The sequence below is a fragment of the Myotis nattereri genome (assembly GCF_964212035.1).
Source record: "Myotis nattereri genome assembly, chromosome: 16".
Taxonomy (NCBI): domain Eukaryota; kingdom Metazoa; phylum Chordata; class Mammalia; order Chiroptera; family Vespertilionidae; genus Myotis; species Myotis nattereri.
Window position 1 is genome coordinate 2771786 of NC_138091.1, and position 20699 is coordinate 2792484.

Genomic DNA, 20699 nt, shown 5'->3' on the forward strand with positions numbered 1-20699 from the left:
AGCTTCCACCTACGTCTGTAAGGAGGAGCCTTTGCCTCCCTGTTTGCCCAACAACAGGGTTCTCACCCAGATCACTGTTAGGATGCTGGTGCTCACGGACCCACTAAACCATTTGAAAGTCTGTGAAAAAAATGTTTCCCAGTGAAAAAAATTCCTAGTTTTTATTAGGTTCCCAAAGAAGTTCACTTTCCAGAAAAGTTTCAGAAGTGTTTACAGTGTCCTCCTCACTGTCCCACCAAAGCCTAAGTAAGGCTCAGAGTTGAGGCCTGCTGTGGGGACAGGCCAGGGTGGCAGTGGGCTCCCATGAGAGGCTGGACTGGAATAGGGTGCCTTTCTCTTGTGCTCCCTTCTCTTTTTCACACCTCCGCACGCTCCACATGCATCAGGGAGAAAGGGCCTGTGCACCTGTGGATTAACCCCCAGAATAAAGAAAAGACACCCAGAGTGGTTGGTCTTGAAAGAGAAGAAAACAGAATATTCCTAATTCCAAGAGATAGTTGGCTGGTTTCCTGTTTCATTAGTAACCCCATGAGGTGCCTGTGCCAGCATCCCAGTGTGTAGATGGAGAGAGAGGGGCTCAGAAGCAGGTGACTCCCCTGGGAACAGCTGGAGCAGTGGACCACACCCACTGGAACCTGAGCTGGGAAGGCCCTGCTCCCATGGCATGCCTGGGGCTGTCCGTTAAGCGGTTAAGGAAATATATAACTGAAGGGACTTGTCAGGGGTTTAGGAGGCCAACCGCCAGGGTGGGAGTGGCTCCGCGCTGACCTGTGGGCAGGCTGCGAGTTGGGAAGGCGCTCGTGGGGCAGCCAGGCCCTGGTTCAGTGGCAGACCAGAGAATTAACATTCAGCTCACCTGCTTGGCTTTGAACTCATTCTGATCTAGAGGCCTGGGGTTGGCAGCATCTCTGGGGCTTTGCTTTTTGCATGCTCTTGGCTACCGTGGGTTTTTACCTGGTGTTGGCACCCCTGGGACCCAACCGGCTCTGCACCCTAACACTGTAACGTCACTTTCTTACTGGCCCTGATGGCATCTGACTGGCTGCTGTCACTTCCCCAGGCCTGCTCTCTGGTCCTGAGTGGCTGGCCTTTGCTTGGTTGATTCCTGTCCCTGGTAGAGTGAGTAGCATCCCACGTTGGCAGTGTCAGCCACAGCTACCCAGAGGGCACTGAGCCAGGCCTGCCAGAGGCCAGGTTGGGGGGTGATGAGTCGGTTTCCTGAAAAGTTACGGCCCTGAAGCAGTCCTCTGGGCTGCTCAGCTCTGCTCTCAGACTTGCTCCCCGGACTTTAGAACATTTCTGGGATAGGGAGTTGCTGCTGAGTGAGCGTGGTGCTTGCTGAGCTGTTGGTGACTCACACAGGGCCCGCTCCAGGTGGTCCTGCACCCTGGGCTGGGTGCGGTCCTGCACCCTGGGCTGGGTGCGGTCCTGCACCCTGGGCTGGGTGCGGTCCTGCACCCTGGGCTGGGTGTGGTCCTGCACCCTGGGCTGGGTGTGGTCCTGCACCCTGGGCTGGGAGCCCAGAGAGGTTGACAGAGGTGCAGCGCCCCCTTCCTGTGCTGTCAGCCAGCACAGGGCGGAGTTGTCACATAGGCAGCACTTCAAGGGACCCAAGTTAAAAACTTCCCAGTGTGCAAAGTAAACATGGCCGACTTCAGAGCCTATCCATGTGGAGCGGCTGCAGACAGGCCTCTGTCCTGTCCCTCATGGACTCCGCCTCCTGCGGTCCTGGCAATCACATGACTCGGCCCAGCGCTGCGCCTGGGGCCTCCCTGGGGCTTCCTGAGCCTTGGCCTCAGTGGGTGGGGCTCTCCTTCAGCAAGTGGTGGCACTGAGGCCTGGAGGGGCCTGGAACCTTATCCGACCTCACGGGGTGGTCAGGCATGGGGGAAGCATCACCCACCCCACCAGGCGAGCCTTTGCAAGAGCTTCCTATGGTCCTGGGAACTCCTGCCTCTGCCGTAGCTTCCTGTGCTCAGACGCCTGCCCTCTCTCGCTGCTGTCCCTCAGCCTCCTGCACTGCTGGTCTGGCAGGCTGGCCAGGGAGAAGTTTTGTGTCTGGAGTGGATGTCACAGAAGCTCAGTGCACTGGGGCTCCCACTCTAATCGTGGAAGCACAGGGAGGAGCAGAGGGTGCAGGTGCCCCAAGTGCTGCCCTTGGTGTTAAGCCTTCCTTGATAAGGAAACCCTAAAATACCATGTTTAATGGAAACCCTCCCTGAAGAAAGCTGGCCGGGCGAGGGCGGGGTCTCAGGTTTGAGGCTGCTTCCTCTCTTCTTCCCTAGAGAGGTGACTGCAGTCTCTGGGCTCAGAGCCCTTTCCTCGCTCCCCTTGGCTCCGCCACTTGTCCAGAATGCACACCCTCCCTAAGAGGCACCTCCGGCACTTGCCTGGGTCCCTGTGGGAGGACAGGCCTCTGGCCCTGTTGCCGCCAGCATTCATTCCCAGGCCCCTGGTGCGCCCTCCCTGCCACGCCCACGGTGCAAACTCCTCATGACTCTGGGAGGAAGGTGGTCTGCCCTCCTCAGTGTCACCTCGGGTTTTGTTTCTTTAATTCTTTGACTAATTTTGATTTACCATTATTTGATTTAAAAATCAGCCCTTTCTGTTTATTTATTCCTCAGCCTTATTTTCTTTCAGGTCTTGCCCCTCTCCACCTTCTCCTGCTGTGTCGCTGTGTGACGTTACTCGCCCTTCCTCCGCTGCTTCGCTCCCATCTCAGCTCCGTCTCCAGCCAGAGATGGCCTGATGATGCCGCCGGCCCTTTCACATGAAATCAACTTGCTTTGTTTTGTTTTAATTTGTTTTTTGATTCTTTTTACTGTTGGCAGAACAATGTTAATTCATGGGCCTTTTTCTTGCTCAATTTTGGACCTTTTGGGTGGGGGCTGCATTATGATCTGCTAGGCACTCAGTGAGGATGGGCGTCCATCCCCTCCACGTGGTGACTGCCTTCTGATCATGTCTGCTCAGGAGAGGACGCTGCTGACGGGCTGTGTGTTTGCCGAGTGTGTCATCACAACAGATCATTAGGGACCTCCAGTGTTGGTGGTGTGGGGGTGGGGGAAGCGAGCTGCTGCCCAACCCTGCACAGCTCCACCCTTTGCAGGGGGGAGAGGGAGCTCAGGGAGGGGTGTCAGAGCCAGGTGTACTGTGCACAGCCTACACCTTGCAGAAGGGGAGGCCCAGGGAAGGCTGGGGTGGGCCAGTGTGGGGTGCCTGAAGGAGCCTCTCTGCAACTTGAAAACAAGCCCACCTTGGTCTGGGGTGACCCTGTCTCCCCCCAGCAGCCTCCTGTCCTCTCTTGCAGGAGGTCTCAGGTCATCGAGAAATTTGAAGCCTTGGACATTGAGAAGGCAGAGCACATGGAGACCAACTTGCCAGCGGGGCACTCGCCATCAAGTGACACGCGCCAGGGCCGCAGTGAGAAGAGGGCGTTCCCTAGGAAGCGGGTGAGCTCTGGGTGGGACACAGGCCCACCCTCTCTGAGCCCCACACACACCCTGACACGCTTCTGCTGGGCTCCCCATTCTCGGTTCACAGTCGTTTGCTTGGGTCTCTCGTCGTCTCCAATTAGTGACCTTCTTAAAGAAGAGCCTGCCTTTCTGCTCTTCCTGTCAGAACTTGTCCATCTCTGCTGGAGGCTGCTCTACGGCCATGAGGTCCCTGGTGGGACCAAGAGCCTCTCTTCCTCTCTGCGGCAGCCCGGCCACAAGGCCGGGCACCTCTTGTCTCTCTTTCAAGTGGCAGCCACAGCTCTCCTTTCTCCATTCCACAGGGTGGACTGCTCCCAGTCCTCCTGAGCTGCCCACCGCCTTGTGGCCTTGCCGTGTCTGATCTTCATCTTCCTCCTCAGATTTTCTCTGGGCCCCAGAGGTGACCTGCTGCTCTGCTGGCAGCCATGTAACTCGGGGCTCTTCCTTCTGTGACCCCAAGAAGCAGGGGTGGGCGGGACCAGGACTGATGGTGACTGGTGTCTGGAAGACAAGGCTGCTCCACCAGCCTGGGCATCGCCGATCCCACTGCCGGAAGCAAAGCAGAAGGCGCTGGACGGAAGTCTGCACGCAGGCTCCTGTCCTCTGTCCGCAAAAGCCGCCTCACTTGGGAACAAGGTCCCTACAGTCCTGACCCTTCCACAGCTCTGGCTGCCGGACTCCCTGCTTCCTGCCCGAGTTGACAGTACTGACTGGCGGCTACTCTCTGCCACAGGACCTCCCCAGTGAAGCCCCCACAGCTCCTCTCCCGGACGCCTCAGCCTCCCCCCTGTCTCCACACCGAAGAGCCAAGTCACTGGACAGGAGGTCCATGGAGTCCTCACTGACGGTGAGCCCAGGCGCCCAAACGCCATGGCCTGGAGGTGCTGCTCCTGCTGCTTCTGTCACTTGAGGTCACTGTCTGCTGCTGTCCGTGCATCTGTGCTGGAGCTCCCCTCTGCACGGCCCTCATGTCTGACGGGATCAGCTGCTCTGTTTCTTTCCCTTTCCTGGGCTTTGTGGACACCCTGAGCTCTGAGGTCTCGTGGAGGTGGCCACCTGGCCAGGGCAGTAGAATCTTGATTGCAAGGGATCAGAGCCAAAGCAGAGAACCCCTGTTCTTCTTATTTGGGGTGTTTGTTTCTGTGACATTTTGGAGACAGGAGCCCCTCTGGTTGGGGTTTCCCCACAGAGGGAGAATAGGCCCTTGCTCAGGTCGGTTGAGCTGAGCAGTGGGGGTGCAGGTGGGGAGTGATCAGAGGGAGTCCAGGTGGCACCATCACTCCCACCAGCAGCGACAGGTCTGAAGCCCTGGGGGTGGCCTGGGGCTCCTCTCGGCCTTTGTCCTTTGCCCCCTGAGGAGCCCAGGGCTGGTGTCTCCATTTTCCCACCGGGGTGTCGAGCCACCAGCCCAATTGACAGGAAACGTTGATGCAAGGACAGGAGGTTTACCTGAGGAAGTTCTATTTTTCCTTGAGTTCTGAGTTTTGCTCCAGGGTTTGGAGCAGAGACTCCCGGGAGAGGTGTTGTTGGTCACTGTCCTGCCCTGCACATCTGTTCTGACTCCTCCCAGGCCCGGGAATACAGGAGACACCACAGCCTGTTTCTGCTCAGGATGGTGGTAGAAAGGCAGCGAGCAGGTGGGGTGAAAGGAGGGCTGATCCGTGTCCCTCTGAGGTACCAGCTGTAAGGGGTACTAGGCATAACACACAGGTAGGGGCCAGGTAGGCTGTAGGGGATCCGAGCAGGAGTGTGGACAGCGCAGGGCAGGAGGGACCAGCAGGGATAGCTCTTCGTTCCAGCCCCACTGGTGGTCCTGCACCCCCTGCTTCATTGTCTGTTGCCCTAGTTTTGCTCCTTGTAGGGAAATGGAGACTGAACTTCATCCTGGTACAGATAAGTGGCCTGAGGGTCTTGGCACAGTAGCTGCTGCGTCTGGCTGAAAACCAGACGTGGCCTCTGCTCAGTGGTCGGTGTGTCTGTCTCTCTCTCTCTCTCTCTCTCTCTCTCTCTCTCTCTCTCTCTCTCTCCCTTTCTCCCTCTCTCCCTCTCCTGTGGCTTCAGCAGAACTTATGAATTCTCCTAGCTGCCACTGCAGACCTTCCCCTTCACATAATACTCTCAGTGACTCTCCGTCTGGGCCAGTCTTCTGTGCCTCCCAGGAAGACGAAGCAAGGGCCTGTCTCAGAGCACCAGGCAGCCCTGCTGTCGGGACAGGAGGCGGGCTCTCCTTCACAGTAGCCTGCCCATCCTGCCATCTCGCTCCTCACAGCTGTGCGTGCCTGTGGGGCAGCCGGCAGCACCCACCGGGGCCAGGGGGGCCATGCAGGCTTATTTGGTAGGCGAAGAAACCCCTTTTCCTGGTATCCGTTAGATCTGGACAGAAACATGTGCTGTCAGTCACCCTTTGTCCATGAGTGAGATGCCACAGGGTTTCCTCTGAATTGTTCTTTTTTCTTTTCTCAGCCTGACCTGCTGAATTTCAAGAAAGGCTGGCTGACCAAGCAGTACGAGGATGGCCAGGTTTGTATGCAGAACTTCTGTGGTTTCTGAGAGGCTGGGAGCAGCTACAGGGCCGAGCTGGCCTTATCCCTGGCTGGTCTGTGAGCACTGGCTCCGCCTCCACCTCTGGCAGACCCCCATCTCCTCTGAAAAGTGGAGGATCACAGCCCCATTGCTGCAGTGGGCTGGGCTTCTGGAGAGGGGCCAGCAGGCCTGCCTGCTGCCAGGGTGTGGATTGCTCTCCTGTGCCCAGCAGTGATCTTGGCCTTGGGCTGTGGGGACATCCATCCTCCAACACTAGCTCCCCACTTGCTATTCTTCCCTAAAAGTTCCCTGGGAGACCAGGCTCCCCAGGAACAGGGAAAACCTCTGGTTGTAGGGTTGGCTTGTATTTGCATACAAGGCAGCCAAGGAGACAGCGGCTGAAGGCAGCAAGGCTGTCAGAGATACCAGCTCAGCTGCAGTCCTGGGAGAGCCATTGTAGTACATTCTTCCCATCAGACTCAGGCCAGAAGAGCCATTTACCACTGGACCTGCCAGCCCTACCTTGACCCTGGTTGGGGTTAGAAGTCCAGACTCCAAGGAGGCTTGAGGAGTAGCCTACTAGGTCACACCAGGAAGCCTCGGAACCTTGCCCGCCCACATTCTCCCCCTGCTTCCTGCGTGGCTGTGCCAAACGTCCTCTCTGTCAGTCCTCGTGTCCTTGCCCGAGACTCATCTCCCTCTCTGCTCCCCACAGTGACGGCAGGGGAATCTGGCTGATTGGTTTGCACTGCTGGCTGCAATGGGCGCACCCTCTGGGTAACCAGCCAGTGGCTATGGCTCCCAGGTGCCTCCTTAGAAGGAAGATGCTGATTTCACAGCCACCTTTCAGCTCTTAAGGGCCCAACCCCCCGACTGCAGCCTCTGGAGTTGAGATTGAGGACTGTGAAGCGCTGTTCACCAGCTACACCTCTGGGTTACGAAGAGCCCATAGCCTGTGGCCCACCCCAGCTCCCCCTCCTACCCTATCATTGGGGAGTCAGGGCTTCGCAAGTGCCCGGGAATCCTTTGTGCATGGCTGCTGGGCCTTGTGGATTCTCTGTGTGTGTGTCTGCTGCTTGTGGCAGGGCTGCCCTCCCTCTGCTTTACATGTGCGGAGGGAGGTGCTCTGGGACTTGGCACAGACCCCTTGGAGCAGGAGGTGCTGCATAGAAGTTGAGTCTGTCTTTTCCCTCCTATTTCAGTGGAAGAAACACTGGTTTGTCCTTGCTGATCAAAGCCTGAGATACTACAGGGATTCGGTGGCTGAGGAGGTGAGTGTCTCGGCTTTGCTCCCATTGGGAAGACAGCGGAAGGGGTTCAGGTGGCATCTGGGAGCCCGAGGCTGCTGGGCTGAAACCCCCTCTGACTGTGGACGGGTGTCTGCATTGCCGTCTTGGCCTCCCCAGTCCAGACCTGGGGGGAAGTGCAGTGCAGCCAATTTGGGATGTGCTCACCACGGGCTCCTGCCTGGCCAGGGGGTCTCCTGAGGCACTGCTTCAGGCACCTGGGCATAGTGGGGTTGAGCAACTTCTTTGAAAAACAAAGATGTCTTATTTTAAAACTCAGGATGAGCAGTTTTGTTTTTTTCTACAAAGAGAGTTTGTGGTAAAGTGAGTCTTTTGAAGACTGAACTAAAACATCTTGTCCTTTCTTCTCTGGATGAGCATAGAGCGTGGCAGGTGGACGTGGTTGGCTCAGTCGACAGTCTTGATTCCAGTCAAAGGACCACCAGAGGAGCTCTTTCCTCACCTACGAAAACCCTTTATTTATTTAATTTTTTAGCAGTTTAGCAAATGTGTTTCTAACCTTCCCTTGTAGTTCGACTCCAGGAATCCTTCAGATATATTTCCACATGTAGTAAAAGATCTGTGTCCAAGGCGAGTCATTTAATACTATTCTAATAGCAGGAAACTGAAAAGAACTAAATGTCTGTCATTAGGGGCTGGTATTTACATGCCCTGAACCTAAAAACCTAAGTTTTTAACGGAGTGCAGTGGAAAGATATTGGTGATACAGGGTAGTATCACTAATATTAGTGCAGTGGAAAGATATTGGTGATACAGGGTGGGTGTAGACTAGGGTGGGGGTTGGCCCCTGGTGTGCCTAATATTAGGGGTTCCAGAAGCACATGAAGTGCCTAACCACACACTGTGTGTCTGCCACTTGGATAAACCAGCAGTTCTCAGAGTGTGGGCCCTGGAGACACTTTCAGGGGTTGGGGTACTCAAAACTGTTGTTATAAAACTAAGATGCTGTTTGCTTTTTTCATTGTATTCACATTTACACTGGTGGCCAAAGCAGTGGCAGGTGAAACTGTTGGTGTCTCAGCCCAATCGCAGGCTGCAGCCGCGGATGGCCAGCGGCCATGCATTCTTCACTGCCATACAGTTAGAGACAGTTAGAGCCCTGGCCAGTGTGCTCACTGGTTAGAGCGCTGGCCCTCACACCAAAGGGTCATGGGTTTGATTCCTAGTCAAGAGAATGTGCCTGGGTTGCAGGGATCCCTGGCCCTGGTCAGGGCTCATGCGACGTTTCTCTCTCTCTCTCTCTCTCTCTCTCTCTCTCTCTCTCTCTCTCTCTCCCTCTCCCTCTCCCTCTCCCTCTCCCTCTCCCTCTCCCTCTCTCCCCCTCTCTCCCCCTCTCTCCCCCTCTCTCCCCCTCTCCCTCTCTCCCACCTCCTCCTCCCTTCCACTCTCTAAAAATCAATGGAAAAAATATCCTCAGGTGAGGATTAACAAAAGAAAAAGAAAGTTACTAATTTTATTAAGTCTTAATCATTGAAGAGCCATCTTTTTAATATTCTGATATTCGAAATGGGAAGTAAGCATAAGTCTCTTCTGCCACCTGAAGTATGGTGGCTGTGCCTGGGCACGTGCCTGCCTGCTCGCCTGCTGAGCGTCTCTCCCCCTGGAGAAAGGATAACTAACAGACAAGCTGCTCCTTTACTTTGGGTGTTAGCAGACATTTTTCAAAATGAACCAAGTGAGCCTATTCCTTTTAGGAAAGCAACTGACAGGAGTGATTGCCAGCGCTGCGACATAAGCTTTCAAGCAGAAACGGGAACTTTGGGAAACGTATTCATCAAGAATTTGACAGCTCTCCTTTTCTTACAGACTCTCCTGACCAAATGGGTAGTGATGCTAACAAATGCAGTGTTTGATCTTAGAAATGAGATGTGTCAACACTAGGAGTGTGTGTAACTCGCCCTCTTCCAAAGGACCAATGTATAACGCTGCACAGTTGTGCATGGGTGAAAGATCCATGCCACGGGCAGGGAAACTGGCTGTATGTAACCAAGTACAGAAAGTTCCTTGATACGATTTCAGATTCCACTTCATAGTTAACCTTTAAGAAACTACCACTTATCGAAAAGGAACCACAGTATCTGAGGACTTAAAATATGTCTTCCGCTTTCAACTCTGTTTTTGTGTAAGTCAGACTTCATGAAATATGTACTTCAGCCAAAACAGTGCAGCCGTCAGACTGAATGCAGAAACAGATGTGAAAAGCCAGATATTAAAGAGATTTGTAAAAATTCAATACCACTCTTATCACTGCTTTTTTAAGTAATATTTTTATTTAAAAATGAAATGGGCTTATTTGTATTCTTACGTGAGTAGATATGTTTAAATTTTTTTCAGTTTAATTTCTAATATAGTAAATTTCAATAGGTAAAGCTCACATAACTCTTTGATGAAGCTAACCTCCATTTCTAAGAGCATGAAGACGTCTGGCAGCACATGTGAGAACCATCAACATAGGGTGTCTTTGGCAGGGAACACGTGGGAAGTGGTGGAGTGTCGGCCTGGTTTTATCCCCGCAGGCAAGGCCTGTGCTCCCTAAGAGAAAGGCAGCACACAGTCCCTGTGAAAACTTGTCTAGTTTGACTTTTATTTCTAAACCTCTTAATGTTCTTCCCATTTCTCTCTGCAGGCGGCTGACTTGGATGGGGAAATTGACTTGTCTACATGTTATGATGTCACGGAGTATCCAGTGCAGAGAAATTATGGCTTTCAGATACATGTGAGCCCAGGGATGGAGTTTGGAGACAGGCTTGACTGGCTGGGACGTTTCTTCAGAACCTGACCCTAGTCCTGGGCACTTGTGGGCGGGCCTGACGCACATGCCTGGCCAGCAGGCGTTCTTCCCGTCAGTGTTGGCGCCTTGCCCTGCTCTTCCTCAGTCCTGTGGCACCTGACCCCTCCCCCAGTTGGTGATCTCAGCAAACAATTAGGCATTAGCTTCTTTCCAGACTGTTGAGAACCTTTGTTGCTGAAGTTTTGGTTTTTTTTATCCTGGAGCTTGGGACATTGGGTGGATATGTAAGGAATAAGAATGAAAGTGTTAACTATTTAAATCTCAGAATACTAGGCTTCAGTTCACCTGTTCTTTCTTATTCTTCTAGTCATCAGTCATAAATTTGAAAATTCATGAGGTCGTCGCCCCCCCCCCGACCCCCCCACCCCATAACCTTGTAAGGGACTCGGACGAGCAAGCCATTGCCCTTGACCTCAAAAATAACCTGGTTAGATGACTAAGACAGTGCTCATTGTCCATTCCATGAAAGTCGGTGGCTCAGGGCTACCTGGAGTTAGCCGGGCTCAAGTTAGGACGCATCCCCTGCCTACCACATTGCCCTCTAATGCCAGCTGCAGGGCGAGGCCGCCTCCGTCATCCTCAGGGTCAGGAATTAGCCAGAGCGCAGGAAAGCACTGGGCCGAGGCTGTGGTTTCGCTTTGGGAGAAGGTACCATTAGAGCCACAAAGGAAGCGAGACCTGAGCATCGCCATCCTCTGCGAGGCTCTCAGCATAAGCATCCATGTCCTTGGGAACACACCCCTCCTGGTGTGTGTGTGGCTGTGACACCCAGTGCCTCCTTCCCAGGAAGCCTGAGTTTTTACTGAGGCTTCATAACTGTCACGATGGATGGAGTCACATCCATGTGGTCGAGCACAGCCTCCAGGCCTCCCCTCAGAGGTCAGCTGGTTTCACGTGGCCCCTAGCCCAGCCTCACTGATGGCTGGTCTTTATAGCGTAGCCTGCTCCGCCCTGAATTACAGGCTCCCAGGTTGCTTCCCAGGAGCCAGGGCCACTTGGTGCCAGAGCCTGTGACCGAACGGACAGCCCGACAGCTGCACCGCCGGGCTGGCCCCGGCTCTGCCTCACAGGACCTGGAACTTTTACAGGGTCTTACCTTCAGGTGGTTGGGTATGAACACTCGGTTGTACCATTGGACTCAGAGTGGATCAAGCACGTTGAGACTGAGTCATATTAACCAAACTTAAAAGAGACGGGTCAGGACCCAAAGGCCACTGTGTGCATTTTAAGGAGAAATACAGCCCACTGGGCCGCTGGTCATGGCATTTCTCCCTGTGAGTGCCACGGCATAGCTGGGAGTTGCACAGGGGCCTGGCATGAGGGCCAGGACATGAGGTTGTGGATTTCAGGATCTTAGCCACCCCACTCTGATGCCCTTCTGCCCCTGTCCCTGCAGGAGGAGCAGACATGCTCTGAGCTTCTTGTCTTCAGGCGGTATTGGTGGCAGTGGTGACTTCTGGCTTACTAGGCGCCATGCTGCCCCCCCCCCCAACCCATCCCTCCCCATCTTAAAGAGCAGGTTTCTCAGGGCAGGGCGTCCTAAGGTGAGAGGTGACTTGCCACTAAAGTCAGCTCCCCTCACTGAGCAAGTTACAACTTCATCATCGAGGGCCCGAGCCACGCAGTTTGCTCTCCCTGTCAGCCTGGCGCCTTTCCCCTCCCCTGGATGGGAGCTTACCCAGGCTCTGATGCCTTTCCTTGGGCCCGTGGCTGAGGGTCTGGGTCATGAGAGGTCACTTTCAGCATGGAGGGCAGGTCCTGGAGGCTCTCCGCTCGGGCCACTGGGGAGTTTCAGGATCTTGAGAGGCAAGGATGAGGAATGAGTGTGCAGGGCCCCTGGCGCAGCCACCAGAACTAGTGGCACCTACAAGGGAGCTAAGTGCGGAAGCTGGGCAGGGGGTACCGTGGGAGCCCCAGTGCCGGAACAGAAATCAGCCTTGTCCTGCTGTTGTGGAAGGTACTGGAACCATTACCTCGTGTAGGAAGACACAGCCAGCTGGACATGCGAGTGGTTAAAGGAGGAGAAGGTAGAGGCAGGAGACCAAGCAGGCACAGTGGTGGGCAGAAAAGAGAGAAGTGGTTGAGAGGTACTGGAGGAGGTACCCATGGGCTGTGGTTGTGGGCAGGTGAGGAAGGAGGCAGGTGTGAGGTTGGGTGCCCAGAGCATGGCAAGCCTTGTGCAGAAGTTGGGCAGCAGAGGTGACTTCACAAAAGGAGTAGAGCCTCTGGAATTCTGGCTGTGATGGGCTAGTCTCTAAGGACATTAGACAGGCAGCCAGGTGTGGGCCCACAGTTGGGAAAGAGCCTCCGGGGGTAGGAGATGAGGTCCTGGGGCAGGATGTGGAGATGGCCGAGACCAGCCTGCAGAGACACCAGACCTAGGAGCGGGAGGCGGCAGAGGACCCCAGGACAAGTGTGAGCCGACCCCCGGGACACGCAGGGCCAGGGCCTAGGGAGGCAGCACTCAGATTGCGTGAAGGCCATGGCCCCACCTTCAGAGCACAGCAAGGGAAACCAAAGGAACGAGGGGTTGTGGGGTGTCTCTGACTGGGGGCCGAGCTGGAGGCTGAGGTCAAGTCCAAGCTGCACTTTGCAGCTCTCCAGCCTGGCACGTGGTCTTGAGCTTTGGTCCATGGCCACGCCAGTACCAGCCCACGCCATCTTGGTGGTTTCATCTTCCCATCAGCTGATTTGCTAACCTCTCGTGGGTTTGTTTCCGAGTAGCCTGTGCAGCGTAAAGAACAGGACCGCACCCCCTCCTGTGAGACAGGAGCCTGTGGCTGCAGGAGCAGGGCAGTGGGCTCCATGTGGCCACCACCTGGGTTCCCATCGTGCCTTCTCTGGAGGGACCTGCCCCAGAGGCACTCCCCCCTCGCTGGCGTGCTGCTTCCTTCCCCTGCGGCCTGCACAGCTCCCCACTACAGGAGGGCCCCCTATCTTGACTGATGGCCCATCAGCTCACCCAGGCCGGAGGCCGAGGGGTTGTCCCAGAAGCGCTCCCTGCCCTCTTCTCTGTCACCACCTGAATTCTAATTCCCTGGACCCTGCCCGAACCGCCCAGCGGGCCTCCCTGCCGCTTCTCAGTCCGAGAGGCAGCTCCGTCATGACCACGCCTCCTGCCCGGCCTCACGCCTGCTGCCCCGCCTCACGCCTGCTGTCCCCGCCTGCCTGCCTGTGCCTGACGAGCCCGGCTCTTCCTGTGGCCCCTGCCTGGGATGTGCGCCTCTTCCCCATCCGCTTGCCACCCTCCTCACCCTCATGGTCCAACTCAGCCCCTGTGCTGTGGGCTTCTCCCACTGCTCCCCACGTGCTCACACTCTCCCTGCAGCCTGTGAGTTTCTTGAAGAGCAGGAGTCCCCCCAGTGCCAGACATGCCCGCTGAGTCCCACAGAGGGAGGTCCCGGCGACAGCCATTCCCAGGAAAGCACGGTGCTGTTTCCTCTGCTCTCAGGTCTCATTTCTCCCAGTGGCTGTGCATGGTGCTCCTAAGATAGCCGCCTGGCCACATCCTCCCTGCAGGACTGACCTCTGAGGGTGGGTGGGCGGACCATGGTCACTGATACTGCCTTGTCCTTTGTGTAGACGAAGGAGGGCGAGTTCACCCTCTCAGCTATGACGTCGGGAATCCGGCGGAACTGGATCCAGACCATCATGAAGCACGTCCATCCGACCTCGGCCCCAGATGTGACAAGGTAAAGTCGGAGGGAGCCACCTTCCCCAGGGGTTGGCGCTTCCCGGGACCTGAGCTGGAGACCAGTGCGGCCTTCTTCCTTGCCGCCTCTGCCCCGCGCTGGCTGGCCCTGCTCTCCTCTTTCTGGCTCCTGGTTTTTCTGTGTGGGGTTACCTTTTCCTCCTGTAAGTATTTCTTGCATTAGAGCCACTTAAGTATCATTTGTGCCACTGTCAGAACTGAGCTTGGTGGACTAAGCTCCCTCTGGTGTGGGCCTGGAACTGGCGCTATGCTCCATTGGGTGAGGGCAGCCCCGGAGGCTGCATTCATAAGACACCACAGCATTTACTCTCTCTCTCTCTCTCTCTCTCTCTCTCTCTCTCTCTCTCTCTCTCTCTCACACACACACACACACACACACACACACACGTGCATGCATTGTGGGGGGGGGGGTGGGAGGGGGAGAGGCCTGCAACCAGGAAAAATTCTCTGAAATTCTCGGTGCTGGAGCCTAAGTTGGAAACTGTTCATCCCCATAATACTCCTTGGTTCATGTATCTCCTGGTTCACTGTGTGCCTTCCTCCTCCAGCCCTGAAGGGTAGAAACTCGCTGGTTTTCATTTTAAAAGAAAGAGGACATGGCTCCAGTGAGTGGAGCTGGCCCTGTGATGCCCCACACTTTGCTGCTCTCGCCTCAGGCTTCAGAGCCTACGCCTGTCTGAGAACCTGTCACTGACACTTTTCAGACAGTTTGAAGGACTCCTCAAGTATATTTCTTGCATCGGAGGTAACATTCTGTGACCCTGGTGCCTGCAGTGTGCCCTCTGGTGGCTGGGGCAGCTACGGCCATGCCAATTTTTTTTTTTTTTAAGCTAAGTCTTTTTTTATATATATATATTTTATTGATTTTTTACAGAGAGGAAGGGAGAAGGATAGAGAGTTAGAAACATCGATCAGCTGCCTTCTGCACACTCCCTACTGGGGATGTGCCCGCAACCAAGGTACATGCCCTTGACTAGAATCGAACCTGGGACCTTTCAGTCCACAGGCCAACTCTCTATCCAATGAGCCAAACCAATTAGGGCCCAAATCTTTTTTTTAAAGACACTGTACCTCTTTGAACCAGAAGAAAGGAAAGGAACCCAAAGTAACTTTTTTCTTTAGTTCTTTCCCATATTTGTTGGCATTGTTTGTTCACTTATTTATTAAACAACAGGATAGTCCGTTGTTCCTGAGTTGGTAAGGCCAGGAGATGGTGAGTGGGACAGGCTGCCAGTGTCCTGTGCGCGAGCACATCCTGTGTGCATACCTGCAGGAGGCTTCCGCCCTGTGGCTGTGCCCATGGCAGCTCTGCAGCTGCCCCAGCTCTCTCCCGCTGAGGAGCAGAGGCCAACACTGACCCCTCGAGGATGCCCAGAGCAAAGCAAGAGAGGCACCTGGCTCCATCTAGCTCCCTCCCCTTGGAGGGAGCTGCGTGGCCTCCAAGGGCCGGTGGCCTCAGGTCAGGGCCTCTCACAGCCACAGGCACTCACCTGTTCACCCTGTCCCAGCCAGCCCTGGTGCTCACCTGGGGCCTGCCCCTGTGCCTCAGACTGAGGGTCTGGCTGGGATGTCAGCTTTGGGATCTCAGGCAGGGCCGGGTGGCTCAGTTGGTTGGAGCGTTGTCCTATGCACCAAAAGGGTGCAGGTTTGGTTCCCGGTCAGGGCACATGCCTAGGTTGCTGTTCAATCCCCCATCAGGGCGTGTATGGAGGCAACAGATGGACGTTTCTCTCTCATATCAATGTCCCTCCTCCCTCCTCTCTCTCTAAAATATCAACAAAGACATATCCTCGGGTGAGGATTGAAAAAGAGTGCATCTCCTAGGCTGGCACTGAGAACCTGTCATTGCACATTTCTCCCCCACACCGGCTCAGCGTCCTGCGGGGCCGGGTGCCCAGGGACCAGGCGTTTTGTCTCTGGCTAGGGTTTACTTTCCCGTGAGTGGTGTACTTTGTCCCCCCGATTTATTTTCAGCCTTTGCGCTTATTTGACATGGGCTCCTGTCGTTTGAGGAAAATAAGGATTTTTGTGCTACCAGGCTGAGTCCCAAGGACGTATTAGAAACACATACAAACGTGAGAGGTGCTGGGGGGTAGGCTGCTGTGTCTGGAGGAGCGGTGGGGCTTCCTGCCTGGGGGCTTCCTCTGTTGGAGAGACTGGCGGTCCTGGCGTGGCTGCTGCTTCCAGTGTTCCACGTCACCCTAACGTCCTGCGCCTGCTCCCCTCAGCTCAGGGCGTCAGGTCTGTGCTGGAGAACTTGCCTTCCGGTGTGCTTTGGTGTTCACAGGAAGCTTGCAGGCCCTGCCGCTTGGAAGCACTTTGTTTTTCCCCTCGTTAGCTGCGGGGACAGGTGGCCCAGGAGGTGGTGGTGGCCCTGCTCTTCTGGGGCCTCTTTCACCGGGTCCTTTCTCTTTGGTCCCATTTACCCTTAGGTGTCCCCTAGAGCCCCCCACTGGCCCTCGCAGGCCCAGGTGGCTTCCTATGTGCTTTTTGCTCCTTGGCCCCTGTCCAGGCTGCAGATCTCGGGGCTTCATCCAAAGAGCCTGGAGAGCCGGCCTCAGCCTGCTGTGACTGATGCCTCTCCTACCCGGAAGGCTTATTCCTCTTTAGGAATCTTTGCTTTGGGGCAAATTGGGAAAAGGCCTGGACTCGCTGCTGGGCATGCAGAAGTGCCCTTGAGTGGGCGACTGCATGGGGTGGGGAGTTGGTGCACCTGGGACATCTATCCGGTGTGTCCGCAGGTCCTTTCGCGCCTGTCACTCTGGCTCATCTGTCATACCAGCCACGGGGGTTCCTGAGGCACAGACCTGACCATGTTGCTTCCCTGCTTATAGAAAACGCTTGATCCCTTCAAGGGACACAGCGGGTCTCCTTCCTTCTGTCCCCACTACCCAGTGCATGCGTGCCACAGGGGCGGCCTCCCCGCGGAAGGGTCTGGACAGCGGCTGTGCCTGGTGCAGCAGGAGGGCTCGCAGCCTTGGCTCTAAGCAGGGCAGTGCTCCGAGCTTCGTCATCCCAGGTGCTCCCCCAGCATCTCCTCAGTTGGGCCTCAAAGTACCCTCCTGCTGGACACCTGTAGGCTGCTCAGGTGGCTTCTCTCCCATCCCCACTCAGAACTCTGTTGGTTCCCTGTGAGGAAATGAGGACACTGCTTTCTCCGCTCCCTGAGGGAGCTGCCCCAGAGGTGGAAAGGTCATGTGGGGGCGCGGAGCGGGCCTCTGCTGGGGCCGCACGGGAGCCACCCCTGACAGGCTGTTTGCCCCCTGCCCAGCTCGTTGCCGGAGGAGAAAAGCCGCATCAGCTCCTCCTTCGAGACCTGCCCAAGGCCAAGTGAGAAGCTGGAGGTGGAGCCCAGGGAGCCAGACCCTGAGCCGAAGAGGAGCCGAGCTCGCGAGCGCAGGCGGGAGGGGCGCTCCAAGACCTTCGACTGGGCTGAGTTCCGCCCCCTGCAGCAGGCCCTGGCTCAGGAGAGGGCGAGCGCAGGGCTGCCCAGCAGTCTCTCCGAGGCCGGGCCGGGGGAGCTGGAGCGGGAGCGGGCGCGCAGGCGGGAAGAGCGCCGTAAGCGCTTCGGGATGCTCGACACAGTGGACGGGCCAGCCACTGACGACACGTCCTTGCGGATGGAGGTGGATCGGAGCCCGGGGCTACCTGTGACCCCCGACCTCAAGACACAGAATGTCCATGTGGAGATAGAGCAGCGGTGGCATCAGGTGGAGACCACCCCTCTCCGGGAAGAAAAGCAGGTGCCCATTGCCCCTCTGCACCTGTCCTCTGAGGACAGAAGTGACCGGCTCTCTACTCATGAGCTGACCTCCCTGCTGGAGAAGGAGGTAACGACCAGGGCGGCCACAGGTGGGCAGGTTCCAAGCAGCGGCCCTTCCTGAGCACCCACCCCTGTGCCCAGCAGCAGCCTGAGTGGTTCAGCTGCATGACCGAGGGAGATGTGGTCTCCCCTCCAGGGCTTGCAGACCGTTCAGGAAGATAGACCCATGGATGGACAGGTTCTTAGAGTCCAGGGTAGTCACTGAGAGGTACAGGGAGTGCAGGCTCATGCAGGGTGGTGGGGGCACCAGCCCTTTCTAGGACAGAGTAGTTTGCCATGTGGCAGGGGCACTGCCCGTAGAGTCAGAGTGGCCAGAAAAGAGGCTGGTAGGGTTTCAGGGCCCTGTTTCCAGCATGAACTCGAGATCTTCAGGGGAGACGAGCATAAGCAGAGTTAGGTTTGATCTGCACTAGGCGGCCCTGGGTCGAGCAGGCCAAAGCTGGAGGCAGAGAAGCGTCCCACTGCTGCCCAGCAGCCTGGTGACTGCCGGGGACCTGAGGAGGTGCAGGCCCCCGCAGGAGGCAGGTGGGTGCCTGGGTGAGCCGTGCACTCATTCGGCAAGAACTGCACTGTGGAGACTTTGCAGAGCAGGTCCCTCTGGGCACCCAGATACAGGATGAGTGCCAGCCCTGCATTTGCAGCATAGTACGTTTCTTCATGAACATGTGTCCAGAAATCAGATCTGAGGAACTTCTGCAGTGCATTTATAAATCTGAACAGGAAGTTCCTGACCGAGGAGGTACAGCCTTACAGTGTCGTGTTTCAGATGTGTTCTTTTACAGAAGTAGCTGATTAAAGTTACAGATTGGTCACTTTGGCCCGCCTTTTCTTATTTTTCCTCGTCTGTTAAATTCACGAGGCTGACATTTATCACTATCATGAACACTTTGAGTTTATTTCCATTTTCTATGCCTACTAATAGGATAATAAAGGCAAGATGCAATAAATAACAGTTCAAACTCAGATTGCTATAAGCTAAAATAGGCCCCACACGGGACTGTAAGCTTGTTTTAAACAGCAATGTCTGAACGTCAAGGGAGAACGTCAATGCCTCTCACATAACCCGGCAGCACCCTGCCCGTCTCCCAGCTCCACAGCCTCGGGGGCAGGCAGGCAGAGTGGCCCACATGGCCCAGCACCCAGTTAGGCTCCTAGGGAGTATTTGGGGAAGAAGTGACTGGTTGGATGACTGAATTCAAAGCCACTGAAAGCAAGAAGAGTTTGAAGTAGCTTGCTTGCCCTCCACATCTCATGGGACCCTCTTCGCAAACAGGAGGTTATGTAGGATCCATTGGATAAAAGTGGGACTTGCAGTGGAAGCCAAGGCAGGGGCTAGAGTGGGGCTCGCCCCCCAGGGCAGCTAGGCTGTGGCCGTGCTAAGGAAACGGAAAGGACGGGGGGGGAGAGGGGGGTGTGCCTCCTAGTGCAGGCACAGAGCCACATTTCCTGCTGGGTCTGCAAATGGGGACCTTGAGCAGGGGTGGATGTTATGTGGACATTCATGGTGGCCGGTCTGCCGTGTTATGTATTTATGGTTTGAGCAGGAACCTTCCGTTTCAGATGCTGCAGTTTAGGACAGATCAGCTTATCCCTGACCTATGGGCACGTGGAGGGCCAGGGAGGAATCCGTGTGCCAGCTCAGCTGGTGTCAGAAATGCCCCCGGGGCCTCTACTGTGCTGCTGATGGTTTGTTCCCATCATTTTGCTTTAAAGTGTGTGTCTTTTTGTCAACAGTTGGAGCAGAGCCAGAAGGAGGCCTCAGACCTTTTGGAGCAGAACCGGCTCCTGCAGGACCAGCTGAGGGTGGCTCTGGGCCGGGAGCAGAGTGCCCGGGAGGGCTATGTGCTGCAGGTAGGGCTGAGGGGCTGCGGGCGCTCAAGATGCTCTTGGGAACTTGAGTGCAAGGGCCCTGGCAGGCTAGAAATGCACACACCGGCCTGAGCACACAGGACCGCGGCCCTAGTGCCCTGGGCCATGTGTATTTCCCTCCTGGTATTACATTTTGGAGAATCTGCCTGAAACTTCTGTGTCTAAGGTTTTTTCTTTGTTTTTTTAATAAAATAGTTTTGGTGGTTTTTCCTTTGGGCTCTCAAAGTAATCCAATATATTTGTTATAGATACTATATATTTGCATGTCATTTCTAATAGTTTTTGCAAAAGCAGTATTTGGCCTGTTTTGATTACAGATTGAAGAAATTGAGTGACATAGCCACCAAGTGCCTCATTAAGACCAAGTTAGTGGCAGAGCCAGCTCTGGATCACCTGTCCTGCCTTTGTACCACATCTACAGGCAGACCTGGGCTATTACCACTCGCCCAGTGGACCCATTCCTTTCTCCCTACCTAGACTGAAGTTTCAGGGGGAAACATGGTCGCCCAGCCCAGAGCCAGCCCACACCGCCAGCCTAGAAGGGGAGAGGAGGCCCCGAGCTTGGTTCCTAAGCTGAGAGCCCACACCCAGTGTCCAGGACCAGAGGTCTCTGGGCCACAGCCCTGGTCAGCAGGCAGAGTCACAGAGAGCAGCAGGCACTACTGGGGGTGCCTCACTTGGCAGTAGGTAGGTCAGCTGGGCAGCGTGGACTGGTGTGTGCTCTGTCGAAGGCCCTGTTCTGTTCTGGACACAAAGCAGCACACTCCGTGCCCCCCGGAGTGATGTGCTGGTGGGGAGAGGCGACTGACAAATGAGTACTGGGAAACGCAAAATGGGCAGTGGAATGGGCTGTCTGCCAAGGCCCAGGACTGGCTGCAAGCGCAGGCCCTGACACTGACCCGCAGATGCCAGTGTCCCCTCCCCACCGCACTAGCCTCTGCTGTGTGGACGTAGACCTTGTCCACGAGGCCCTTCCAGCTCTCAGTGGCTGTGCCAACATTTCCAGATCACCATGCCTTGCCCGCCTCAGTCCCGGTCCTCCAGGGCAGCACGTGAACCTTCTGGGCAGAGCCTGCCTTCCTGCCTCTGTCCATACTGCTGTGGTTGCATGTTCCCTCTGCCTTCTCTTCCTCTCATTTCTCTTTTCCCTCAGCTTTAGCTGTGGCCCTGGGCGCCCTGTGTGCCCTGCACCCTCCTC

General features: G+C 55.7%; 1 protein-coding gene across 2 annotated transcripts in view; it reads left to right on the top strand.

Annotated features, from left to right (window-relative positions):
• MPRIP (myosin phosphatase Rho interacting protein) overlaps positions 1 to 20699 on the top strand; it is a 187233-nt gene that overhangs the window by 115191 nt on the left and 51343 nt on the right. For both annotated transcript variants that reach the window (XM_081110750.1, XM_081110751.1), the window contains exons 8-15: positions 3311 to 3452; positions 4210 to 4323; positions 5940 to 5996; positions 7202 to 7270; positions 9933 to 10022; positions 13680 to 13789; positions 17081 to 17639; positions 19367 to 19483. In XM_081110750.1, coding sequence (XP_080966876.1) covers positions 3311 to 3452; positions 4210 to 4323; positions 5940 to 5996; positions 7202 to 7270; positions 9933 to 10022; positions 13680 to 13789; positions 17081 to 17639; positions 19367 to 19483 — 1258 coding nt within the window. The remainder of the gene's footprint in view (positions 1 to 3310; positions 3453 to 4209; positions 4324 to 5939; positions 5997 to 7201; positions 7271 to 9932; positions 10023 to 13679; positions 13790 to 17080; positions 17640 to 19366; positions 19484 to 20699) is intronic.